The 23,398-nt window shown below is 38.1% G+C and overlaps 1 protein-coding gene across 2 annotated transcripts in view; it reads right to left on the bottom strand.

The window, feature by feature from the left end:
- Positions 1-23,398, bottom strand: part of dlgap1b (discs, large (Drosophila) homolog-associated protein 1b) — a 327,908-nt gene that overhangs the window by 8,338 nt on the left and 296,172 nt on the right. For both annotated transcript variants that reach the window (XM_061965826.1, XM_061965825.1), the window contains exons 7-8: positions 15,241-15,584; positions 15,090-15,169 (exon numbers count right to left, since the gene is read on the bottom strand). In XM_061965826.1, coding sequence (XP_061821810.1) covers positions 15,090-15,169; positions 15,241-15,584 — 424 coding nt within the window. The remainder of the gene's footprint in view (positions 1-15,089; positions 15,170-15,240; positions 15,585-23,398) is intronic.

Raw genomic sequence — 23,398 nt, forward strand, 5'->3', positions numbered from 1 at the left:
CACTCATTCCTGTATTCCTTACCTTCTTGAGACCTACGAAAAATGCCTACCTCTTTAGAACCACCCTTTCTAGATATATAAGGAGTAGTATTTACAACATTAATAATATATACATACTATGCAAATATAACAAATCTTGTTGTGAAAAATGAGTTGGAATTTCACAAGAAAAAGGTCACAATTTCAGAAGAAAAACTTAGAATTTTGGCAGTATTATAATAAAAGTCGTCATTTTACTCAACGCAAGTCAAAATTTGACAAGAAAAACTGAACATTTGTGCAATATTATGATAAAAGTTAGAATTGTATTCAATAGCAGTCGCAGTTTTACAAGTAAAGCTTAACATTTTGGCAATTTTATGAAAAGACTCGTAATTCTACTCGACAAGTCACAATTTTATAAAAAACTAACATTTTGGCAATATTATTATAATAATCGAAATTTTTATTCAGCAAAATTATGACAAAAGTCATAATTTTACAAAAAAAATTCACTATTTTACAGAAACAATAAAAACATTGGCAATATTGTGATACAAGTTTTATATGACAAATGTCACAATTTTGCATTAAAACGCAATAATTTTACGAGAAAATATTGCAATATTACAGAAACAGAAAGAATATGAGAAATTGTTCCCAATTTTTTGAGAAAAAGGTCGACACATTGTGAGAAAAAGACTGCTTTAATTAATTGTTATTTTCTTTATTTGTAATTGGATTTTAATCTTCATTATTTATTTCAAGTTATTACAGTATATCTCTATATACATATTTATTAAATTTTTTGTATTAATTTTGGCCAAAGGGGGCGCATTTCAATTTCTTACACACACTTGTTATTACATATGTTGGCCAGAGGGGGAGCACTTCAAACTTTTACACACACTTGTTATTTCATATGTTGACCAGAGGGGGAGCACTTTTAAAACCGACACACTGTCAATTTGAAAAATCCCTCCTTTTTGGGACCACCCTCATTTTGATAGATTTCACCACCAGGGGTGCAAATGAGACATTCTCTATTAGATGCGATGGTTTTCTGTATTGGGACCATGATTTATGTCCTAACTTGTTCACACCTCCTCATATGGAAGCTACTTTTCCTTGTTGATGTCTCAAGAAGGGTAGAAATACAAGAACACACCAACACACGCACACACATTCTTGTATTCCTTACCTTCTTGAGACCTATGTATAATGCCTACCTTTTCAGGACCACCCTTTCTAGATATATAAACAGATGTATTTACAACATTAATAATATATACATACTATGCAAATATAAAAAAAGCTTGTAGTGAAAAATGAGTTGGAATTTCACAAGAAAAAGGTCACAATTTTACAAGAAAAACTTGGAATTTTGGCAGTATTATAATAAAAGTCGTCATTTTACTCAACGCAAGGCAACATTTTACAAGAAAAACTGAACATGTGTTCAATATTATGATAAAAGTTGGAATTTTACTCAATAACAGTCACAGTTTTACAAGAAAAGCTTAACATTTTGGCAATTTTATGAAAAGAGTCGTAATTTTACTCGACAAAAGTCACAATTTTATAAAAAACTTTAACATTTTGGCAATATTATAATATTAGGAATTTTTATTCAGCAAAGTTATGACAAAAGTCATAATTTTACTAAAAAAAATGTCACTATTTTACAGGAACAATAAACAAATTGGCAATATTGTGATAAAAGTTTTATATGACAAATGTCACCATTTTGCAATAAAAAGCAATAATTTTACATAAAAAAAGTAATATTTTTATGAGAAAATATTGCAGTATTACAGAAACAGAAAGAATATGAGAAATGATTCCCAATTTTATAACAAAAAGTCAACACATTGTGAGAAAAAGACTGCTTTAATTAATTATTATTTTTTATTTGTAATTGGATTTGAATATTCATTATTTATTTCAAGTTTTTACAATATATCTATATACATATTTATTAAATTTGTTGTATTAATTTTGGCCAAAGAGGGTGCATTTCAATTTCTTACACACACTTGTTATTACATATGTTGGCCAGAGGGGGAGCACTTCAAACTTTTACACACACTTGTTATTTCATATGTTGACCAGAGGGGGAGCACTTTTAAAACCGACACACAGTCAATTTGAAAAATCCCTCCTTTTTGGGATCACCCTAATTTTGATAGATTTCACCACCAGGGCTGCAAATGAGACATTCATACTGTTTCTCACTTTAGATACGATGGTTTTCAGTATTGGGACCATGACTTATGTCCTAACTTGTTCACACCTCCTCATATGGAAGCTACTTTTCCTTGTTGATGTCTCAAGAAAGGTAGAAATACAAGAACACACAAACACATGCACACACATTCTTGTATTTCTTACCTTCTTGAGACCTACGAATAATGCCTACCTTTTAAGGACCACCCTTTCTAGATATATAAGGAGTTGTATTTACAACATTAATAATATATACATACTATGCAAATATAAAAAAAGCTTGTAGTGAAAAATTAGTTGGAATTTCACAAGAAAAAGGTCGCAATTTTACAAGAAAAACTTAGAATTTTGGCAGTATTATAATAAAAGTCGTCATTTTACTCAACGCAAGTCAAAATTTTACAAGAAAAACTGAACATGTGTGCAATATTATGATAAAAGTTGGAATTTTACTCAACAGTCGCAATTTTACAAGAAAAGCTTAAAATGTTGGCAATTTTATGAAAAGAGTCGTAATTTTACTTGACAAAAGTCACAATTTTATAAAAAACTTTAACATTTTGGCAATATCATTATAATAATCGGAATTTGTATTCAGCAAAATTATGACAAAAGTCATAATTTTACAGGAACAACATTTTGCATTAAAAAGCAATAATTTTACATAAAAAAGTAATAATTTTACGAGAAAATATTACAATACTACAGAAACAGAAATAATGAGATATTGTTCCCAATTTTAAAACAAAAAAGTCGACACATTGTGAGAAATTCATTTTAATTTTTAAAATGTTCTATTTGTAATTGGATTTTAATCTTCGTTATTGACTTCAAGGTATTACAGTATGTCTCTATATACATATTTATTAAATTTTTTGTATTAATTTGGCCAAAGGGGGCGCATTTAAATTTCTTACACACACTTGTTATTACATATGTTGGCCAGAGGGGGAGCACTTCAAACTTTTACACACACTTGTTATTTCATATGTTGACCAGAGGGGGAGTACTTTTAAAACCGACACACTGTCAATTTGAAAAATCCCTCCTTTTTGGGACCACCCTCATTTTGATAGATTTCACCACCAGGGGTGCAAATGAGACATTCTCTATTAGATGCGATGGTTTTCTGTATTGGGACCATGATTTATGTCCTAACTTGTTCACACCTCCTCATATGGAAGCTACTTTTCCTTGTTGATGTCTCAAGAAGGGTAGAAATACAAGAACACACCAACACACGCCCACACATTTTTGTATTCCTTACCTTCTTGAGACCTATGTATAATGCCTACCTTTTCAGGACCACCCTTTCTAGATATATAAACAGATGTATTTACAACATTAATAATATATACATACTATGCAAATATAAAAAAAGCTTGTAGTGAAAAATGAGTTGGAATTTCACAAGAAAAAGGTCACAATTTTACAAGAAAAACTTGGAATTTTGGCAGTATTATAATAAAAGTCGTCATTTTACTCAACGCAAGGCAACATTTTACAAGAAAAACTGAACATGTGTTCAATATTATGATAAAAGTTGGAATTTTACTCAATAACAGTCACAGTTTTACAAGAAAAGCTTAACATTTTGGCAATTTTATGAAAAGAGTCGTAATTTTACTCGACAAAAGTCACAATTTTATAAAAAACTTTAACATTTTGGCAATATTATAATATTAGGAATTTTTATTCAGCAAAGTTATGACAAAAGTCATAATTTTACTAAAAAAAATGTCACTATTTTACAGGAACAATAAACAAATTGGCAATATTGTGATAAAAGTTTTATATGACAAATGTCACCATTTTGCAATAAAAAGCAATAATTTTACATAAAAAAGTAATATTTTTATGAGAAAATATTGCAGTATTACAGAAACAGAAAGAATATGAGAAATTATTCCCAATTTTATAACAAAAAGTCAACACATTGTGAGAAAAAGACTGCTTTAATTAATTATTATTTTTTATTTGTAATTGGATTTGAATATTCATTATTTATTTCAAGTTTTTACAATATATCTATATACATATTTATTAAATTTGTTGTATTAATTTTGGCCAAAGAGGGTGCATTTCAATTTCTTACACACACTTGTTATTACATATGTTGGCCAGAGGGGGAGCACTTCAAACTTTTACACACACTTGTTATTTCATATGTTGACCAGAGGGGGAGCACTTTTAAAACCGACACACAGTCAATTTGAAAAATCCCTCCTTTTTGGGATCACCCTAATTTTGATAGATTTCACCACCAGGGCTGCAAATGAGACATTCATACTGTTTCTCACTTTAGATACGATGGTTTTCAGTATTGGGACCATGACTTATGTCCTAACTTGTTCACACCTCCTCATATGGAAGCTACTTTTCCTTGTTGATGTCTCAAGAAAGGTAGAAATACAAGAACACACAAACATGCACACACATTCTTGTATTTCTTACCTTCTTGAGACCTACGAATAATGCCTACCTTTTAAGGACCACCCTTTCTAGATATATAAGGAGTTGTATTTACAACATTAATAATATATACATACTATGCAAATATAAAAAAAGCTTGTAGTGAAAAATTAGTTGGAATTTCACAAGAAAAAGGTCGCAATTTTACAAGAAAAACTTAGAATTTTGGCAGTATTGTAATAAAAGTCGTCATTTTACTCAACGCAAGTCAAAATTTTACAAGAAAAACTGAACATGTGTGCAATATTATGATAAAAGTTGGAATTTTACTCAACAGTCGCAATTTTACAAGAAAAGCTTAAAATGTTGGCAATTTTATGAAAAGAGTCGTAATTTTACTTGACAAAAGTCACAATTTTATAAAAAACTTTAACATTTTGGCAATATCATTATAATAATCGGAATTTGTATTCAGCAAAATTATGACAAAAGTCATAATTTTACAGGAACAACATTTTGCATTAAAAAGCAATAATTTTACATAAAAAAGTAATAATTTTACGAGAAAATATTACAATACTACAGAAACAGAAATAATGAGATATTGTTCCCAATTTTATAACAAAAAAGTTGACACATTGTGAGAAATTCATTTTAATTTTTAAAATGTTCTATTTGTAATTGGATTTTAATCTTCATTATTTACTTCAAGGTATTACAGTATGTCTCTATATACATATTTATTAAATTTTTTGTATTAATTTGGCCAAAGGGGGCGCATTTAAATTTCTTACACACACTTTGTTATTTCATATGTTGACCAGAGGGGGAGCACTTTTAAAACCGACACAGAGTCAATTTGAAAAATCCCTCCTTTTTGGGACCACCCTAATTTTGGTATATTTCACCACCAGGGGTGCAAATGAGACATTCTCTATTAGATACGATGGTTTTCCATATTGGGACCATGACTTATGTCCTAACTTGTTCACACCTCATCATATGGAAGCTACTTTTCCTTGTTGATGTCTCAAGAAGGGTAGAAATACAAGAACACCCAAACACACGCACACACATTCTTGTATTCCTTACCTTCTTGAGACCTACGGATAATGCCTACCTTTTCAGGACCACCCTTTCTAGATATATAAAGAGTTGTATTTACAACATGAATAATATATACATAGTATGCAAATATAAAAAAAGATTGCAGTGAAAAATGAGTTGGAATTTCACAAGAAAAAGGTCACAATTTTACAAGAAAAACTTAGAATTTTGGCAGTATTATAATAAAAGTCGTCATTTTACTCAACGCAAGTCAAAATTTTACAAGAAAAACTGAACATGTGTGCAATATTGTGATAAAAGTTGGAATTTTACAAGAAAAGCTTAAAATGTTGGCAATTTTATGAAAAGAGTCGTCGACAAAAGTCACAATTTTATAAAAAACTTTAACATTTTGGCAATATTATAATAATATTAGGAATTTTTATTCAGAAAAATTATGACAAAGGTCATAATTTTACTAAAAAAAATGTCACTATTTTACAGGAACAATAAACAAATTGGCAATATTGTGATAAAAGTTTTATATGACAAATGTCACCATTTTGCAATAAAAAGCAATAATTTTACATAAAAAAGTAATATTTTTACGAAGAAAATATTGCAATATTACAAAAACAGAAAGAATATGAGAAACTATTCCCAATTTTATAACAAAAAGTCAACACACTGTGAGAAAAAGACTGCTTTAATTAATTATTATTTTTTTATTTGTAATTGTATTTGAATATTCATTATTTATTTCAAGTTATTACAATATATCTCTATATACATATTTATTAATTTTTTTGTATTAGTTTTGGCCAAAGGGGGCGCATTTCAATTTCTTACACACACTTGTTATTACATATGTTGGCCAGAGGGGGAGCACTTCAAACTTTTACACACACTTGTTATTTCATATGTTGACCAGAGGGGGAGCACTTTTAAAACCGACACACAGTCAATTTGAAAACTCCCTCCTTTTTGGGACCACCCTCATTTTGATAGATTTCACCACCAGGGTTGCAAATGAGACATTCTCTATTAGATGCAATGGTTTTCTGTATTGGGACCATGATTTATGTCCTAACTTGTTCACACCTCCTCATATGGAAGCTACTTTTCCTTGTTGATGTCTCAAGAAGGGTAGAAATACAAGAACACACACACACACACACACACGCACGCACGCACGCACGCACACACGCACACACACACACACTCCATGTCTGGCCGGTCTCCGGTGGTGCAGTCCTCCTTCAAGCTCATCATTCATTGCTTCCTCCTTCCTCCTCCACGTCTCTTGTTGCATGAAACGCAGAGGAGGAGAGGAGGAGGCGCGTAGGGAGTGGTCGACATCAAACGCCACGTGCGCGCACATGCACGCTCGGCCTTCAAGCGCGATGCAGAGTTAAAGAGTAACTCCTCCGAGCAGGTGTTCAGTCATTATGACCTCAGTTGGCGCGCTATCTGCTACAGCCAAACACTTCCTGCACAGGCAGGCACCACAGCCAAGGACAAAGACTTAGAAGACGGACAGGAGGAGACTATCAACAAGGCGGACCTTGAAAGATGTGAAGAAAACATGCCATGGACAACAAAGTGGTACTAGTAAAGTACTGCGATACTACTGAATCATAATTGGTACAATACCGCCTCTGAAAAGTACTGGTTCTTTTTTTTCTATTTTGTTTTTACAGGCATGACATTGCCGGTTTTACGAGCGGAGGAGCATGTTCGGCAGCGCACACGCACGGAGTACTTACAAGCAGACACAGTGTGTAGACAGAAAAGGGAGAACGGACGCATTTTGGCTTAAAAACTGACGATAAAGGTGACGTTACAACACTGAAACGCCCTCAGGAAGAGGTGCGTTAACCTCTTAAAGGGGAACATTATCACAATTTCAGAAGGGTTAAAACCATTAAAAATCAGTTCCCAGTGGCTTATTTTTGAAGTTTTTTTCAAAATTTTACCCATCACGCAATATCCCTAAAAAAAGCTTCAAAGTGCCTGATTTTAACCATCGTTATATACACCCGTCCATTTTCCTGTGACGTCACATAGTGATGCCACTACAAACAAACAGCAAGGTATAGCGACATTAGCTCGGATTCAGACTCGGATTTCAGCGGCTTAAGCGATTCAACAGATTACGCATGTATTGAAACGGATGGTTGTAGTGTGGAGGCAGGTAGCGAAAACGAAATTGAAGAAGAAACTGAAGCTATTGAGCCATATCGGTTTGAACCGTATGCAAGCGAAACCGACGAAAACGACACGACAGCCAGCGACACGGGAGAAAGCGAGGACGAATTCGGCGATCGCCTTCTAACCAACGATTGGTATGTGTTTGTTTGGCATTAAAGGAAACTAACAACTATGAACTAGGTTTACAGCATATGAAATACATTTGGCAACAACATGCACTTTGAGAGTGCAGACAGCCCAATTTTCATCAATTAATATATTCTGTAGACATACCCTCATCCGCGCTCTTTTCCTGAAAGCTGATCTGTCCAGTTTTGGAGTTGATGTCAGCAGGCCAGGGAAGCTAGGGTCGATATTCTTCTCTTGATCATCTTCGGTGGCATAAGGGACGGTGTAAGCCAAGACATCCAGGGGGTTTAGCTCGCTCGTCCGCGGGAACAAACTGCCGCCATTGCTTGCCGTGCTACCGAGGGCCTTTGTCCCTGAATTGCTCACACACTCCGGCAGATTCAATGGGGGTCTGGCGGCAGATTTCTTTGACTTTATCGTTGGAAATGCATCTGCTTTGAGTGTCGCAGGATATCCACACATTCTTGCCGTCTCTGTCGTAGCATAGCTTTCGTCGGTAAAGTGTACGGAACAAACGTCCAATTTCTTGCCACTTTCGCATCTTTGGGCCACTGGTGCAACTTGAATCCGTCCCTGTTCGTGTTGTTACACCCTCCGACAACACACCGACGAGGCATGATGTCTCCAAGGTACGGAAAACAGTCGAAAAAACGGAAAATAACAGAGCTGATTTGACTCGGTGTTTGAGAAAATGGCGGATTGCTTCCCGATGTGACGTCACAACTCCGAGAGCGAATAATAGAAAGGCGTTTAATTCGCCAAAATTCACCCATTTCGAGTTCGGAAATCGGTTAAAAAAATATATGGTCTTTTTTCTGCAACATCAAGGTATATATTGACGCTTACATAGGTCTGGTGATAATGTTCCCCTTTAAGGCCCAAGCTGTTTGTTTACATGCTTTTTTAATTTTTCTTTGCTATTTGGGCTTAATGGACCCTAATAAAAACTAAGAATCATCTTTTGATATGATGTACTTAGTCCATAAGTAACAAACGTGTACTTCATGTTTAGTGACATGCTAATTCTTATTTTTACACTTTTTTTTTCCTCCAAATTCCATTGTATGTTATACTCTTCTGACACCATCAGATGGCAGTATAAGTGTCCACATAAGCGGCCATAAGACCCCAATTCAGTAGTGTACACAATTTTGGAAATAAGAGCTAAAAGGTGCTGTCCACGCATGTGGCCAACTAAGCATTTTAACCTCTAAATCACTAATCCTCGTCTCCATGGCGACAAATAAAGTAAGTTTCTTACAAGTATCATCCCTGCAGGACGAGGAATAGCTAAACATGCTTCACTACACACCGTAGCTCGCCGGCGTCACAATGTAAACAAACGCCATGGGTGGATCTACACCTGACATCCACTGTAATGATACCAAGTACAGGAGCGTATTTAGTCGATACTACTATGATTACATCGATATTTTTATTCGCTTTATTTTAACAAAATATCTTACGGTACATTAAACATTTGTTTCTTATTGCAATTGAAGAACAATGTTGGCCTTAAATAAAATAGTGAATATATGAGACAACTTGTCTTTTATTAGTAAGTAAACAAACAAAGGCTCCTAATTAGTCTGCTGACGTATGCAGTAGGGATGTCCGATAATGGCTTTTTGCCGATATCCGATATTGTCCAACTCTTTAATTACCGATACTGATATCAACCGATACTGACATATACAGTCGAGGAATTAACACATCCATCCATCCATCCATTTCCTACCGCTTATTCTCTTTGGAGTCGCGGGGGGCGCTGGAGACTATCTCACTATTATGCCTAATTTGGACAACCAGGTATGGTGAAGATAAGGTCCTTTTTAAAAAAATTAATAAAATAAAATGATTTTCTTGAATAAAAAAGAAAGTAAAACAATATAAAAACAGTTACATAGAAACTAGTAATTAATGAAAAGGGGTAAAATTAACTGTTAAAGGTTAGTACTATTAGTGGACCAGCAGCACGCACAATCATGTGTGCTTACGGACTGTATCCCTTGCAGACTGTATTGATATATATTGATATATAATGTAGGAACCAGAATATTAATAACAGAAAGAAACAACCCTTTTGTGTGAATGAGTGTAAATGGGGGAGGTTTTTTTTTGGGTTGGTGCACTAATTGTAAGTGTATCTTGTGTTTTTTATGTTGATTTAATAAATTAAAAAAAATTAAAAAAACGATACCGATAATAAAAAAAACGATACCGACAATTTCCGATTTTACATTTTGACGCATTTATCGGCCGATATTATCGGACATCTCTAGTATGCAGTAACATATTGTGTCAATTATCATTCTATTATTTTGTCTAAATTGTGAGAACAAGCTGTAAAAATTAATTATTAATCTACTTGTTCATTTACTGTTAATATCTGCTTACTTTCTTTTTTAACATGTTCTATCTACACTTCTGCTAAAATGTAATAATCACTTATTCTTCTGTTGTTTGATACTTTACATTAGTTCTGGATGATACCACAAATGTAAGTATCGATCCGATACCAAGTAGTTACAGGATCATACATTGGTCATATTCAAAGTCGTATTCCTGAGTTTATAAACATAATATACATTTTTAAAAAAGGAAAAAAGATTTTGTGACTATAAAAAATATCAATGTAATCATAGTAATATTGACTAGATACACCCTTGTACTTGGTATCATTACAGTGGATGTCAGGTGTAGATCCACCAATGGCGTTTGTTTACATTGTGACGCCGGTGAGCTACGGTGTGTAGTGAAGCATGTTTAGCTATTCCTCGTCCTCCAGTGATAATGGTACTTGTAAGAAACTTACTTTATTTGTCGCCATGGAGGCGAGGATTAGTGATTTAGAAGTAGCTAAAACACTGACGACTCCGAAGAGATGTTAACCGCTAGCTAGCTAGCCATGTCTTAAAGCACCTCTTCCTGAGGGTGTTTCAGTGTTATAACTTCACCTTTATCGTTAGTTTTTAGGCCAAAATGCGTCCGTTCTCCCTTTTCTGTCTACACACTGTGTCTGCTTGTAAGTACTCTGTGATTGTGCGCTGCCGAACATGCTCCTATGCTCGTAAACCCAGCAATTTTTAAATTTGAATAAATACTGGCAACTGGTACTTTTCAAACAGAATATAGTACCGTTTTTTGATCCATTAGTACCGCGATACTTAATAGTACCGGTATACCGCACAACCCTACTCCAAAATAATCCACAAATTCAAAAGCAAAGACGTGCAAGTTGAAGAATATGATGATGAATTGTATGTGCCACCATAGAACCGGAAAGGAAAAGCCAGCATCTTTCTTCTTCCACTCCCTCTCACTTGACGCCATGCCAGTTCAAACAGCGAGGTGAGGTCGTGACCTGCACCGCTGTAGCGTATGAACGCACAGACGAGCCGGGGACTTTTTTCAGAGGGGGGGTGGCCACACCGCCACTGCCACATAAAAGGAGAGTGCCGTAAAAAGTGTCATGAAGCGTGCATCCTATAACCGTTACGTGGAATAACGGCTGCACTGCTGTTATTTAAGCGTGTCAGAGCGCTCACTACCAGCAGTCCATAAAACTGACCCCACACACACACACACACACACACACACACACACACACACACACACACACACACACACACACACACACATACTGGTTATCATTCGGAATGGGGACCAAGTTTTTGATCATCACTTGTGGGTACCACCCTTTCTACAGGTTGTGGAGGCATACATAAAAAAAATGGTGTAAAATGGCCACTGCCCAGTTACACCATACTTGCCAACCCTACCGAATTTTCCGGGAGACTCCCGAAATTCAGCGCCTCTCCCAAAAACCTCCCGGGACAAATATTCCCCCAAAAATCTCCCGATTTTCAGCCGGAGCTGGAGGCCACGCCCCCTCCAGCTCCATGCGGACCTGAGTGAGGACAGCCTTTTCTTTATGACAACAGGGGTGACAAGAACTAAATAATCCAGACTAGAGATACATTGTATTACGTTTATCTTACCTAAAAATAAATATATTTATTAATTAAAAAAAAAAAATATATGTATATATTTTTACTATATTTTGCTAAAAACATCAAAATTAATTGTATTTTTATTTGTATTTTTTCTGACTCCTTATTACATCCAGCTATAGAATTATACATATTTGAAATCATTAATTTTAAATGATCATAATAATTCATTTAAAATGATCATATTTAATAATTAAAATAATTGCTTGTTTATCAACAACTTTAGCATTTTATTCATTACATTTTGAAGCTCTCAGAAGCCAAGTTATGTTATATTCCTTAAGATTTATTTATGCAAGTTTGAAGTATCAATTATCTAAACACAGTTTTGTTTGCATATTTTCAGGATGTAGATATATATATATATATATATATATATATATATATATATATATATATATATATATATACACATATATATATATATATATATATATATATATATATATATATATATATATATATATATATATGTATATGTATATATATGTATATATATATATATATATATATATATATATATATATATATATATATATATATATATATATGTATATGTATGAAATACTTGACTTGGTGAATTCTAGCTGTCAATATACTCCTCCCCTCTTAACCACGCCCCCGTCCCGACCACCCCCCCCCACCCCCCCACCTCCCGAAATCGGAGGTCTCAAGGTTGGCAAGTATGTCATACACGTCTTTAAATCTCTGGATTGATGAAGTAATGTGCTGATCATTCTTACTGGGGACCCTGGGGGAAAAAAGAGTTCATATGGTTCATGGGGGACCAAATTTCAAAAATTGTGCATAATTCACACAAATTTGTTCGTGACTATTGAGGACTATTTAAATTTTTTTTTTTAAAAGTTCAAATTAATTATGACATGATCCTCAGAATACACTACAGCTGTCCTCTTATAGGAAGTTTCACCACTTAAATGTTAAAGCAAATCCTGCATCTTCTGTGACATTACTGAAAACTGCTATTTAGCAGTCATGAAGTTGTCTGCAACTCCAACTACCATATTTACAAACCCTGTTTCCATATGAGTTGGGAAATTGTGTTAGATGTAAATATAAACGGAATACAATGATTTGCAAATCATTTTCAACCCATATTCAGTTGAATGCACTACAAAGACAACATATTTGATGTTCAAACTGGTAAACATTTTTTTTTTTGCAAATAATCATTAACTTTAGAATTTGATGCCAGCAACACGTGACAAAGAAGTTGGGAAAGGTGGCAATAAATACTGATAAAGTTGAGGAATGCTCATCAAACACTTATTTGGAACATCCCACAGGTGAACAGGCAAATTGGGAACAGGTGGGTGCCATGATTGGGTATAAAAGTAGATTCCATGAAATGCTCAGTCATCCACAAACAAGGATGGGGCGAGGGTCACCACTTTGTCAACAAATGTGTGAGCAAATTGTCGAACAGTTTAAGAAAAACCTTTCTCAACCAGCTATTGCAAGGAATTTAGGGATTTCACCATCTACGGTCCGTAATATCATCAAAGGGTTCAGAGAATCTGGAGAAATCACTGCACGTAAGCAGCTAAGCCCGTGACCTTTGATCCCTCAGGCTGTACTGCATCAACAAGCGACATCCGTGTGTAAAGGATATCACCACATGGGCTCAGAAACACTTCAGAAACCCACTGTCAGTAACTACAGTTGGTCGCTACATCTGTAAGTGCAAGTTAAAACTCTCCTATGCAAGGCGAGAACCGTTTATCAACAACACCCAGAAACGCCGTCGGCTTCGCTGGGCCTGAGCTCATCTAAGATGGACTGATACAAAGTGGAAAAGTGTACTGTGGTCTGACGAGTCCACATTTCAAATTGTTTTTGGAAACTGTGGACGTCGTGTCCTCCGGACCAAAGAGGAAAAGAACCATCCGGATTGTTATAGGCGTAAAGTTGAAAAGCCAGCATCTGTGATGGTATGGGGGTGTATTAGTGCCCAAGACATGGGTAACTTACACATCTGCGAAGGCGCCATTAATGCTGAAAGGTACATACAGGTTTTGGAGCAACATATGTTGCCATCCAAGCAACGTTACCATGGACGCCCCTGCTTATTTCAGCAAGCCACGTGTTACATCAACGTGGCTTCATAGTAAGGGTGCTAGACTGGCCTGCCTGTAGTCCAGACCTGTCTCCCATTGAAAATGTGTGGCGCATTGTGAAGCCTAAAATACCACAACGGAGACCCCCGGACTGTTGAACAACTTAAGCTGTACATCAAGCAAGAATGGGAAAGAATTCCACCTGAGAAGCTTAAAAAATGTGTTGCCTCAGTTCCCAAACGTTTACTGAGTGTTGTTAAAAGGAAAGGCCATGTAACACAGTGGTGAACATGCCTTTTCCCAACTACTTTGTCACGTGTTGCAGCCATGAAATTCTAAGTTAATTATTATTTGCAAAAAAAAATAAAGTTTATGAGTTTGAACATCAAATATCTTGTCTTTGTAGTGCATTCAATTGAATATGGGTTGAAAATGATTTGCAAATCATTGTATTTGCAAATTTCCCAACTCATATGGAAACGGGGTTTGTAAAATAGCTTCGAGGTCGGTAAGCAAAACCAGAATTATTCCGTACATTAGGCGAGTTTAGAGGGAAAAAAAGGATTTTAAGTACGCCTTATAGTCGGGGAAAATACGGTAAGCGCGTGCGTTGCTGGTACTTTGTTCTGTGCCAAACATAACGTCGCAGCATAATGTCCGTTCATTGAAACAGACGGTGCAGTGTAGCCGTTGCCGTTAAATAACCGCGACGTCTCTAATCCCGGTTAGCAGTAAAAGCGGTGCGTGGTTGCATCCGAGGGTCGGCAGAATGGCGACGACTGCAGCAACAGATGGCTGTCAAGACCCCCCTGCAGCACATCCTCTGAGCCCAGCTGTCATATGGGGCCGACTTTCTTGAGGAAAAAAGGGGGGAACGGAGGGGGAGGGGGGTGTCCTGACGCCAACCTCCAGTCAACTGGGACAGCTGCTGCGGGACGCAACAAAAACTCCCTGTGTCCATTCAAGCCCCTCCTACCGTTGTCTTTGCACTCACCATTGTTCGTCTTCCACTTGAATTCCGATGGAGTGGAACTTGGACTGCTCCTCAGTTTGCTCGCCTTCCTCTGGCTCCACCTACAGGGAGAGGCCCGCGGTGAATCAGCAGGTGTATAGAACCCAGGAGAGAGAATGACCAAAGTCCAAACCTGGATCCCGATGGAGAGGCACTTGCGGAGCGCCTCCCTCTGTGCCTTGCTGTCGGTGGTGGCGGTGCTGTTGGTGACGTGCTGGCTGGCGGGGCCGTGCACCTGAGCGTTGGCCGCCTCGATGGCCGCCGTGAGCGCCTTCATGCTGTCGATGCTCTCGGTGGAGTTGGACAGGCCCGGCTGGGAGCCCAGGCCCTTGTGGGGGCCGACCCCGCCGTCCATGTAGGCGTCCTGGGCCGACTCGGTGCTGCTTTGGGCCGTGATGGAGATGAAGGGCTTGGACGGGGTGGTCCGCGGCGGGATAGGGGGAGGGGTCTTCTTGTAGGTGGTGATGCATGACGACACTGCGGGGAAGAAGACACACGACTTTAACCCCACCATATTTGGTTTGATTGATTGATTGATTGAGTCTATTGTTAGTACCGTATTTTTCCGACTATAAGTCGCAGTTTTTTTCATAGTTTAGCCGGGGGTGCGACTTATACTCAGGAGCGACTTATGTATGAAATTATTAACACATTACCGTAAAATATCAATGTGTGGGGGAGCAGGGTTGGGGTGGGGGCGGGGTTTGGTGGTCGCAGGGGTGTATAATGTAGCCCGGAAGAGTCAGGGCTGCATGAGATTCTGGGTATTTGTTCTGTTGTGTTTATGTTGTGTTAAGGTGCAGATGTTCTCCCTAAATGTGTTTGTCATTCTTGTTTGGTTTTGGTTCAAAGTGTGGCGCATTATTAGTAAGAGTGTTAAAGTTGTTTTATATGGCCACCGTCAGTGTAACCTGTGTGGCTGTTGACTAAGTATGCCTTGCTGTCACTTACGTGTGTAAGTAGAAAAAAACTGAGCTGGCACGCAGTTTGTACAGATTGTACAGGGTGCTAAATGCTGTACCATCATGGCACGCCCTTATTATTATTATTAGGGTGAAAATCGGAGAATATTAATCCCGGGAGTTTTCTGCGAGTGGCACCGAAATCCGGATTTCTGGACTAGACGTATAAGATGTCATGGGATTTAGCTATTAGAAAAGACAGATTGTTTGGTAAACGTATAGCATGTTCTATATGTTATAGTTACTTGACTGACTCTTACCATAATATGTTACGTTAACATACCAGGCACGTTCTCAGTTGGTTATTTATGCCTCATATAACGTACACTTATTCAGCCTGTTGTTCACTATTCTTTATTTATTTTAAATTGCCTTTCAAATGTCTATTCTTGGTGTTGGCTTTTATCAAATACATTTCCCCAAAAAATGCGACTTATACTCCAGTGTGACTTATATATGTTTTTTTCCTTCTTTATTATGCATTTTCGGCCGGTGCGACTTATACTCCAGAGCGACTTATACTCCGAAAAATACGGTAGATTGCACAGTACAGTACATATTCCGTACAATTGACCACTAAATGGTAACACCCGAATATGTTTTTCAACTTGTTTAAGTCAGGGTCCACGTTAATCAATTCATGGTAAAATGGAACTATATCTAGGCCAGGGGTCGGCAACCCCCGGCCTAGGCTCTCTGGAGCTTTTCCAAAAATGTATGAAAATGGATAAAGATGGGGGTAAAAATGTATATTTTGTTTTAATATGGTTTCTGTAGAAGGACAAACATGACACAAACATTCCTAATTGTTAGAAATCCCACTGTTTATATTAAACATGCTTCACTGATGAGAGTATTTGGCGAGCGCAGATATGTCCAACTAATTCCGGCAGTCCTTGAACTCACCATAGTTTGTTTACATGCCGACCCCCCGGCCTAGGCTCCCTGGAGCTTTTTCAAAAATGTATGAAAATGGAAAAAGATGGGGGTAAAAATGTATATATTGTCTTAATATGTTTTTTGTAAGAGGACAAACATGACACAAACTTTCCTAATTGTTAGAAATGCCACTGTTTACATTAAACATGCTTCACTGATGAGAGTATTTGGCGAGCACAGTTTTGTCCAACTAATTCCGGCAGTCCTTGAACTCACCGTAGTTTGTTTACATGTACAACTTTATCCGACGTGTTTTATGCCACTCCTTTGTCTCATTTTGTCAACCAAATGTTTTATACTGTGATGATATTGACTTGTTGGAGTGCTAATCAGGCATATTTGGTCAGTGCATGACTGCAAGCTAATTGATGCTAACATGCTATTTAGGCTAGCTGTATGTACATATTGCATCATTATGCCTCGTTTGTAGCTATATTTGAGCTCATTTCATTTCCTTTACTTATGTCCTCTGTGTATTTAATTAATATTTGCATGTCTCATGACACATTATCTGGATTTTGATTGATTGATTGATTGAAACTTTTATTAGTAGATTGCACAGTACAGTATATATTCCGTACAATTGACCACTAAATGGTAACACCCGAATATGTTTTTCAACTTGTTTAAGTCGGGGTCCACGTTAATCAATTCATGGTAAAATGGAACTATACCTAGGCCAGGGTTCGGCAACCCCCGGCCTAGGCTCTCTGGAGCTTTTTCAAAAATGTATGAAAATGGATAAAGATGGGGGTAAACATGTATATTTTGTTTTAATATGGTTTCTGTAAGAGGACAAACATGACACAAACCTTCCTAATTGTTAGAAATCCCACTGTTTACATTAAACATGTTTCACTGATGAGAGTATTTGGCGAGCAGTTTTGTCCAACTAATTCCGGCAGTCTTTGAACTCACCGTGGTTTGTTTACATGCCGACCCCCCGGCCTAGGCTCCCTGGAGCTTTTTTAAAAATGTATGGAAATGGAAAAAGATGGGGGTAAAAATGTATATTTTGTTTTAATATGGTTTCTGTAAGAGGACAAACATGACACAAACCTTCCTAATTGTTAGAAATGCCACTGTTTGTATTAAACATGCTTCACTGATGAGAGTATTTGGCAAGCACAGTTTTGTCCCTACTAATTCCGGCAGTCCTTGAACTCACCGTAGTTTGTTTACATGTACAACTTTATCCAACGTGTTTTATGCCACTCCTTTGTCTCATTTTGTCCACCAAACTTTTTATACTGTGCATGGATGCACAAAGATGAGCTTTGTTGATGTTGTTGACTTATTAGAGAAGGTTGTCTACAGTCAGTTGCTGCCCTTCTTAGAGGATAATGGTATCACTGAGCTGTTCCAGTCCGGTTTTAAAGCCCTCCACAGCACAGAGTCAGCGCTTCTAAAAGTTTTTAACGATATCCTCCTGTCCACTGATTCTGGTAAATATGTTGTCCTGGTGCTTTTAGATCTGTCTGCTGCGTTCGACACCGTCGACCACGCCACCTTAATCACTCGTCTTGAGAACTGTGTGGGCATTAAGGGCGCCGCCCTCAACTGGTTCCGGTCGTACCTAACCGACAGGAGTTTTTGTGTAAAAGTAGACAGTTTTATGTCGTCCACAGCTCCTTTACCACATGGGGTCCCCCAGGGTTCAATCCTTGCCCCAATTTTATTTGCGCTTTACCTTCTCCCCCTTGGTTCTATTTTTAGGAAGTACAGTATTGCATTTCATTTTTACGCCGATGATTGCCAGATTTATTTTCCCATGGCACAAAATAACACGGTCCAACGTCTTATTGACTGCCTGCACGACATCAAAGTCTGGCTTTCAGCTAACTTCCTGAGCCTAAATGAAGACAAAACAGAAGTTATGTTGTTCGGTCCAAGTCGCTCTCCCTCCCCCAACGTTGACCTCGGCACTCTGACCCCGTATCTCAGCGACTCTGTCACAAACCTGGGGGTAAAGTTTGACTCAGATTTTAAATTCGAAAAACAAATCAGCAGCGTCGTTCAAAAAAGCTTTTATCAATTACGCCAAATAGCGAAAGTGAAACCGCTTTTATCAAGACATGATCTTGAGAAATTAATCCACGCTTTTATCTCGACTCGTCTTGATTACTGTAATGCCCTGTATGTTGGCATTAGCCAGGCCTCCCTCGCCCGCCTGCAGCTCGTACAGAACTCTGCTGCTCGTCTGCTAACACAGACCCGCAGACGTGAGCACATCACCCCTATTTTAGCGTCCCTTCACTGGCTCCCTGTGCGTTACCGAATACATTTTAAACTCCTTTTATTTGTTTTTAAATGTCTAAACAACCTCGCGCCAACCTATCTCTCCGACCTCCTTCAGCCTTACTGCCCCACCCGATCCTTAAGATCAGCCGATCAGCTGCTGTTGACGGTCCCTGACACAAGGCTGAAGCTTAGAGGTGACAGAGCTTTCGCCGTTGCTGCTCCCAAGCTCTGGAACGACCTACCCCTGAGTGTTAGACAAGCCTCCTCTCTTCCTGTTTTTAAATCTCTCTTAAAAACATACTTTTATTCCATGGCTTTTAACACTGAGTGATATCCATCCTGCAATGGCGCCCCATAATACACCTGCTGTGATCCTGTTTTTATGTTTTTATGTTTTTATTAATTCTATTTTAATTATTTATTTTTTATCATGTTCTGTTTGTGTTGTGTTGTGTTTGCTCGGTACTCGTTTTATCTTTTAACCTGCTCATTGTACAGCACTTTGGCTACCCCTGTGGTAAATTTTAAATGTGCTTTATAAATAAAGTTGATTTGATTTGATTTGATTTATTGGAGTGCTAATCAGGCATATTTGGTCAGTGCATGACTGCAAGTTAATAGATGCTAACATGCTATTTAGGCTAGCTGTATGTACATATTGCATCATTATGCCTCGTTTGTAGCTATATTTGAGCTCATTTCATTTCCTTTACTTATGTCCTCTGTGTATTTATATTTGCATGTCTTATGACACATTATCTGTATGTAATATTGGCTGCATTTCTGATAGTTGTTTGTGTGCCATGTTGTTCCAGACCACAGCAAACGTTACCCAGCTTGCAAAGATTGTAATAAATCCATTAGAAGAAGACAGCCTGCCGTTACCTTTAACTTGGACACACACATCTATACATTTTACCATTCTAAGCCAGTCATTTCCAGGAGTTATCTCACCCTCTGAGAAGCCTCCATTGTACTAATATTTTACAATGTTGTAGGGGGTAGCGGGGGGTGTATATTGTAGCGTCCCGGAAGAGTTAGTGCTGCAAGGGGTTCTGGGTATTTGTCCTGTTGTGTTTATGTTGTGTTACGGTGCGGATGTTCTCCCGAAATGTGTTTGTCATTCTTGTTTGGTGTGGGTTCACAGTGTGGCGCATATTTGTAACAGTGTTAAAGTTGTTTATACGGCCACCCTCAGTGTGACCTGTATGGCTGTTGACCAAGTATGCATTTGCATTCACTTGTGTGTGTGTGAGAAGCCGCAAGTATTATGTGATTGGACCGGCAGGCAAAGGCAGTGCCTTTAAGGTTTATTGGCGCTCTGTACTTCTCCCTATGTCCGTGTACACAGCGGCGTTTTAAAAAGTCACACATTTTACTTTTTGAAACCGATATCGATAATTTCCGAACCGACATCGATCATTTCCGATATTACATTTTAAAGCATTTATCGGCCGATATTATCGGACATCTCTATTTATTTTCATTAGCGGCGGAAGCAAGTTAAGCTGAAAGCAGTGTTGTGCTGCATTGTGGGAAATGTGGTGCGCTCAATTAAGGCCGCCCGACCAAAAAGGAGCAGCAGCAGATTAGAGGAGACGTCAGCGTGCTTCAATAATAGGATTAGCACGTCAGTCCTCTTGACCCACTGATCTACATGGGCCAGCTTACTGTACTCGCAAAAGTCTGCAGAGGTGAAGTCATGGGGGCCAGGGGGGTGCGTCTCAGGTTACAAAACGGCGCCTTAGTCAAAGCTGCGTAAAAACAGCGTGCTGACGAGCAAAAATTATGACCACCAAAACTAGGTCACGAAAAAAGGGCCGCGGGTTTCCTGTCTTCTTTTTTAGTCTCGACAAAAGACAACATCCTACTGTGATTGCTACTACCATTCAGTGTGTGTGTGTGTGTGTGTGTGTGTGTGTGTGTGTGTGTGTGTTGTTACTGCCAACCACACCCATGCAGCACCAGCGGCCATGCCCAAAACCATTAGAGCGCTTTGTGTCTCCGCGGAGGTCTGAGCTCTCACGGGGCGAACAGAAGGCTGACCTCATCATCCTCTCACACACACACACACACACACCTGGACACATGTGACTGCACGGACCAGCCAGAGGGAATATAGCTGGGAGGTTGAACGCTCCTCCAATAACAGGAAGGTTAGGCAAGACAGGCCACAAAATAGATGGGAGACTTCCTGCATGCGTGGGGTTGGTTTTTTTTTAATGCCATGCACACTTAAGGTTGCATTGTCTTAGGTCGGGGGTCTTAAGCGCCGCCCTAGTGGCTCCCTGGACTTCAATGTAAAAAGATGAAGAAAACATTTTTTTGTTTTGTTTTAATATGGTTTCTGTAAGAGAACAAACATGACATAAACCTTCCTAATTGTTAGAAATGCCACTGTTTATGTTAAACATGCTTCACTGATGAGAGTATTTGTCAAGCGCCGTTTTGTCCCACTAATTTCAGCGATCCCTGAACTCATCGTACTCCCTGGAGCTTTTTCAAAAATGTATGAAAATGGATAAAGATAGGGGTAAAAAAATGTATATTTTGTTTTAATATGGTTTCTGTAAGAGGACAAACATGACACAAACCTTCCTAATTGTTAGAAATCCCACTGTTTACATTAAACATGCTTCACTGATGAGAGTATTTGGCGAGCGCAGTTTTGCCCTACTGATTCCGGCAGTCCTTGAACTCACCGTAGTTTGTTTACATGCCGACCCCCCGGCCTAGGCTCCCTGGAGCTTTTACAAAAATGTATGAAAATGGAAAAAGATGGGGGTAAAAATGTACATTTTGTCTTAATATGTGTTTTGTAGGAGAACAAATATGACACAAACCTTCCTAATTGTTAGAAATCCCACTGTTTACATTAAACATGCTTCACTGATGAGAGTATTTGGCGAGCGCAGTTTTGTCCAACTAATTCCGGCAGTCCTTGAACTCACTGTAGTTTGTTTACATGTACAACTTTCTCCGACGTGTTTTATGCCACTCCTTTGTCAACCAAACTTTTTATACTGACTGATTGATTGATTGAAACTTGTATTAGTAGAATGAACTCATCGTACTTTGTTTACATGCGCAACTTCCTCCGACGCTGCCACAGAAAGACGTGTTTTATGCCACTCCTCCAAAGTCTCATTTTGTCCACCAAACATTTTGTGCTGTGCGTGAATGCACCACAGTGAGCTTTGTTGATTTTATTGATTTGCTGGAGTGCTTATCAGGCATATTTGATCAATTCATTACTGCAAGCTAATCGATGCTAACATGTTGTTTAGGCTAGCTGTATGTACATATTGCATCATTATGTTTCGATTGTAGGTATATTTGAGGTCATTTAATTTCCTTTACTTATGTCCTCTGTGCATATAATTTATATATTACATTATCTGTATGTAATATTGGCTGCATTTCGCATAGTTGTTTGTGTACCATGTTGTTCCAGACCACAGCAAACGTTACCAAGCTTGCAAAGATTGTAATAGATCCATTAGAAGAAGACAGCCTGTCGTTTCCTTTAACTGGGACACACATCTATACCTTTGGCCATTCTAAGCCAGTAATTTCCAGGAGTTATCTCACCCTCTGAGAAGCCTCCATTTTACTAATGATTTCCCAATGTTGCAAAAATGTGTAGAATAAACATTTAAATACAACATTTGTGTCAACGAAGATTTGCGTCAGCCTTTGATAGTAGGCTAATATAGCTAATATAGACACTTATATCATGTGTTGCCTTCATTGTAACACTTTTATACAGTACGACTTTGTGGAGGGGGGGCGTGGCCCGCGGACCTGCCGCGGAACAGGGTGTGCAAGGACCGGTCTTGAAGACAGCGGCAGGTGAGTAGATGGCCCAGGTGGGCCTTGTTATCGAATCACATGCCGCCTTTATTAGCAGCAGCCGGAACGAGACACGGCAGTTGGAGTTGGAGTGGGAGCCAGAGAGAGAGAGAGAGAGAGAAACGGACTAAGGAAAAAGACAATTTGCTGGAAGGCAAAAGCCGAGCACGACTTATGAAAATAAAACAGTGTTGTACCCTGAAATCCGGGCTCTCATGGCAGTGTGGTGTTCCGTCGAACCCACTAGAGGGCAACCTCTACAGACTTTTAAAGTCATTTTGTATTGGCATCACTATG

This window comes from Nerophis lumbriciformis, linkage group LG07, assembly GCF_033978685.3.
Source record: "Nerophis lumbriciformis linkage group LG07, RoL_Nlum_v2.1, whole genome shotgun sequence".
Classification (NCBI taxonomy): domain Eukaryota; kingdom Metazoa; phylum Chordata; class Actinopteri; order Syngnathiformes; family Syngnathidae; genus Nerophis; species Nerophis lumbriciformis.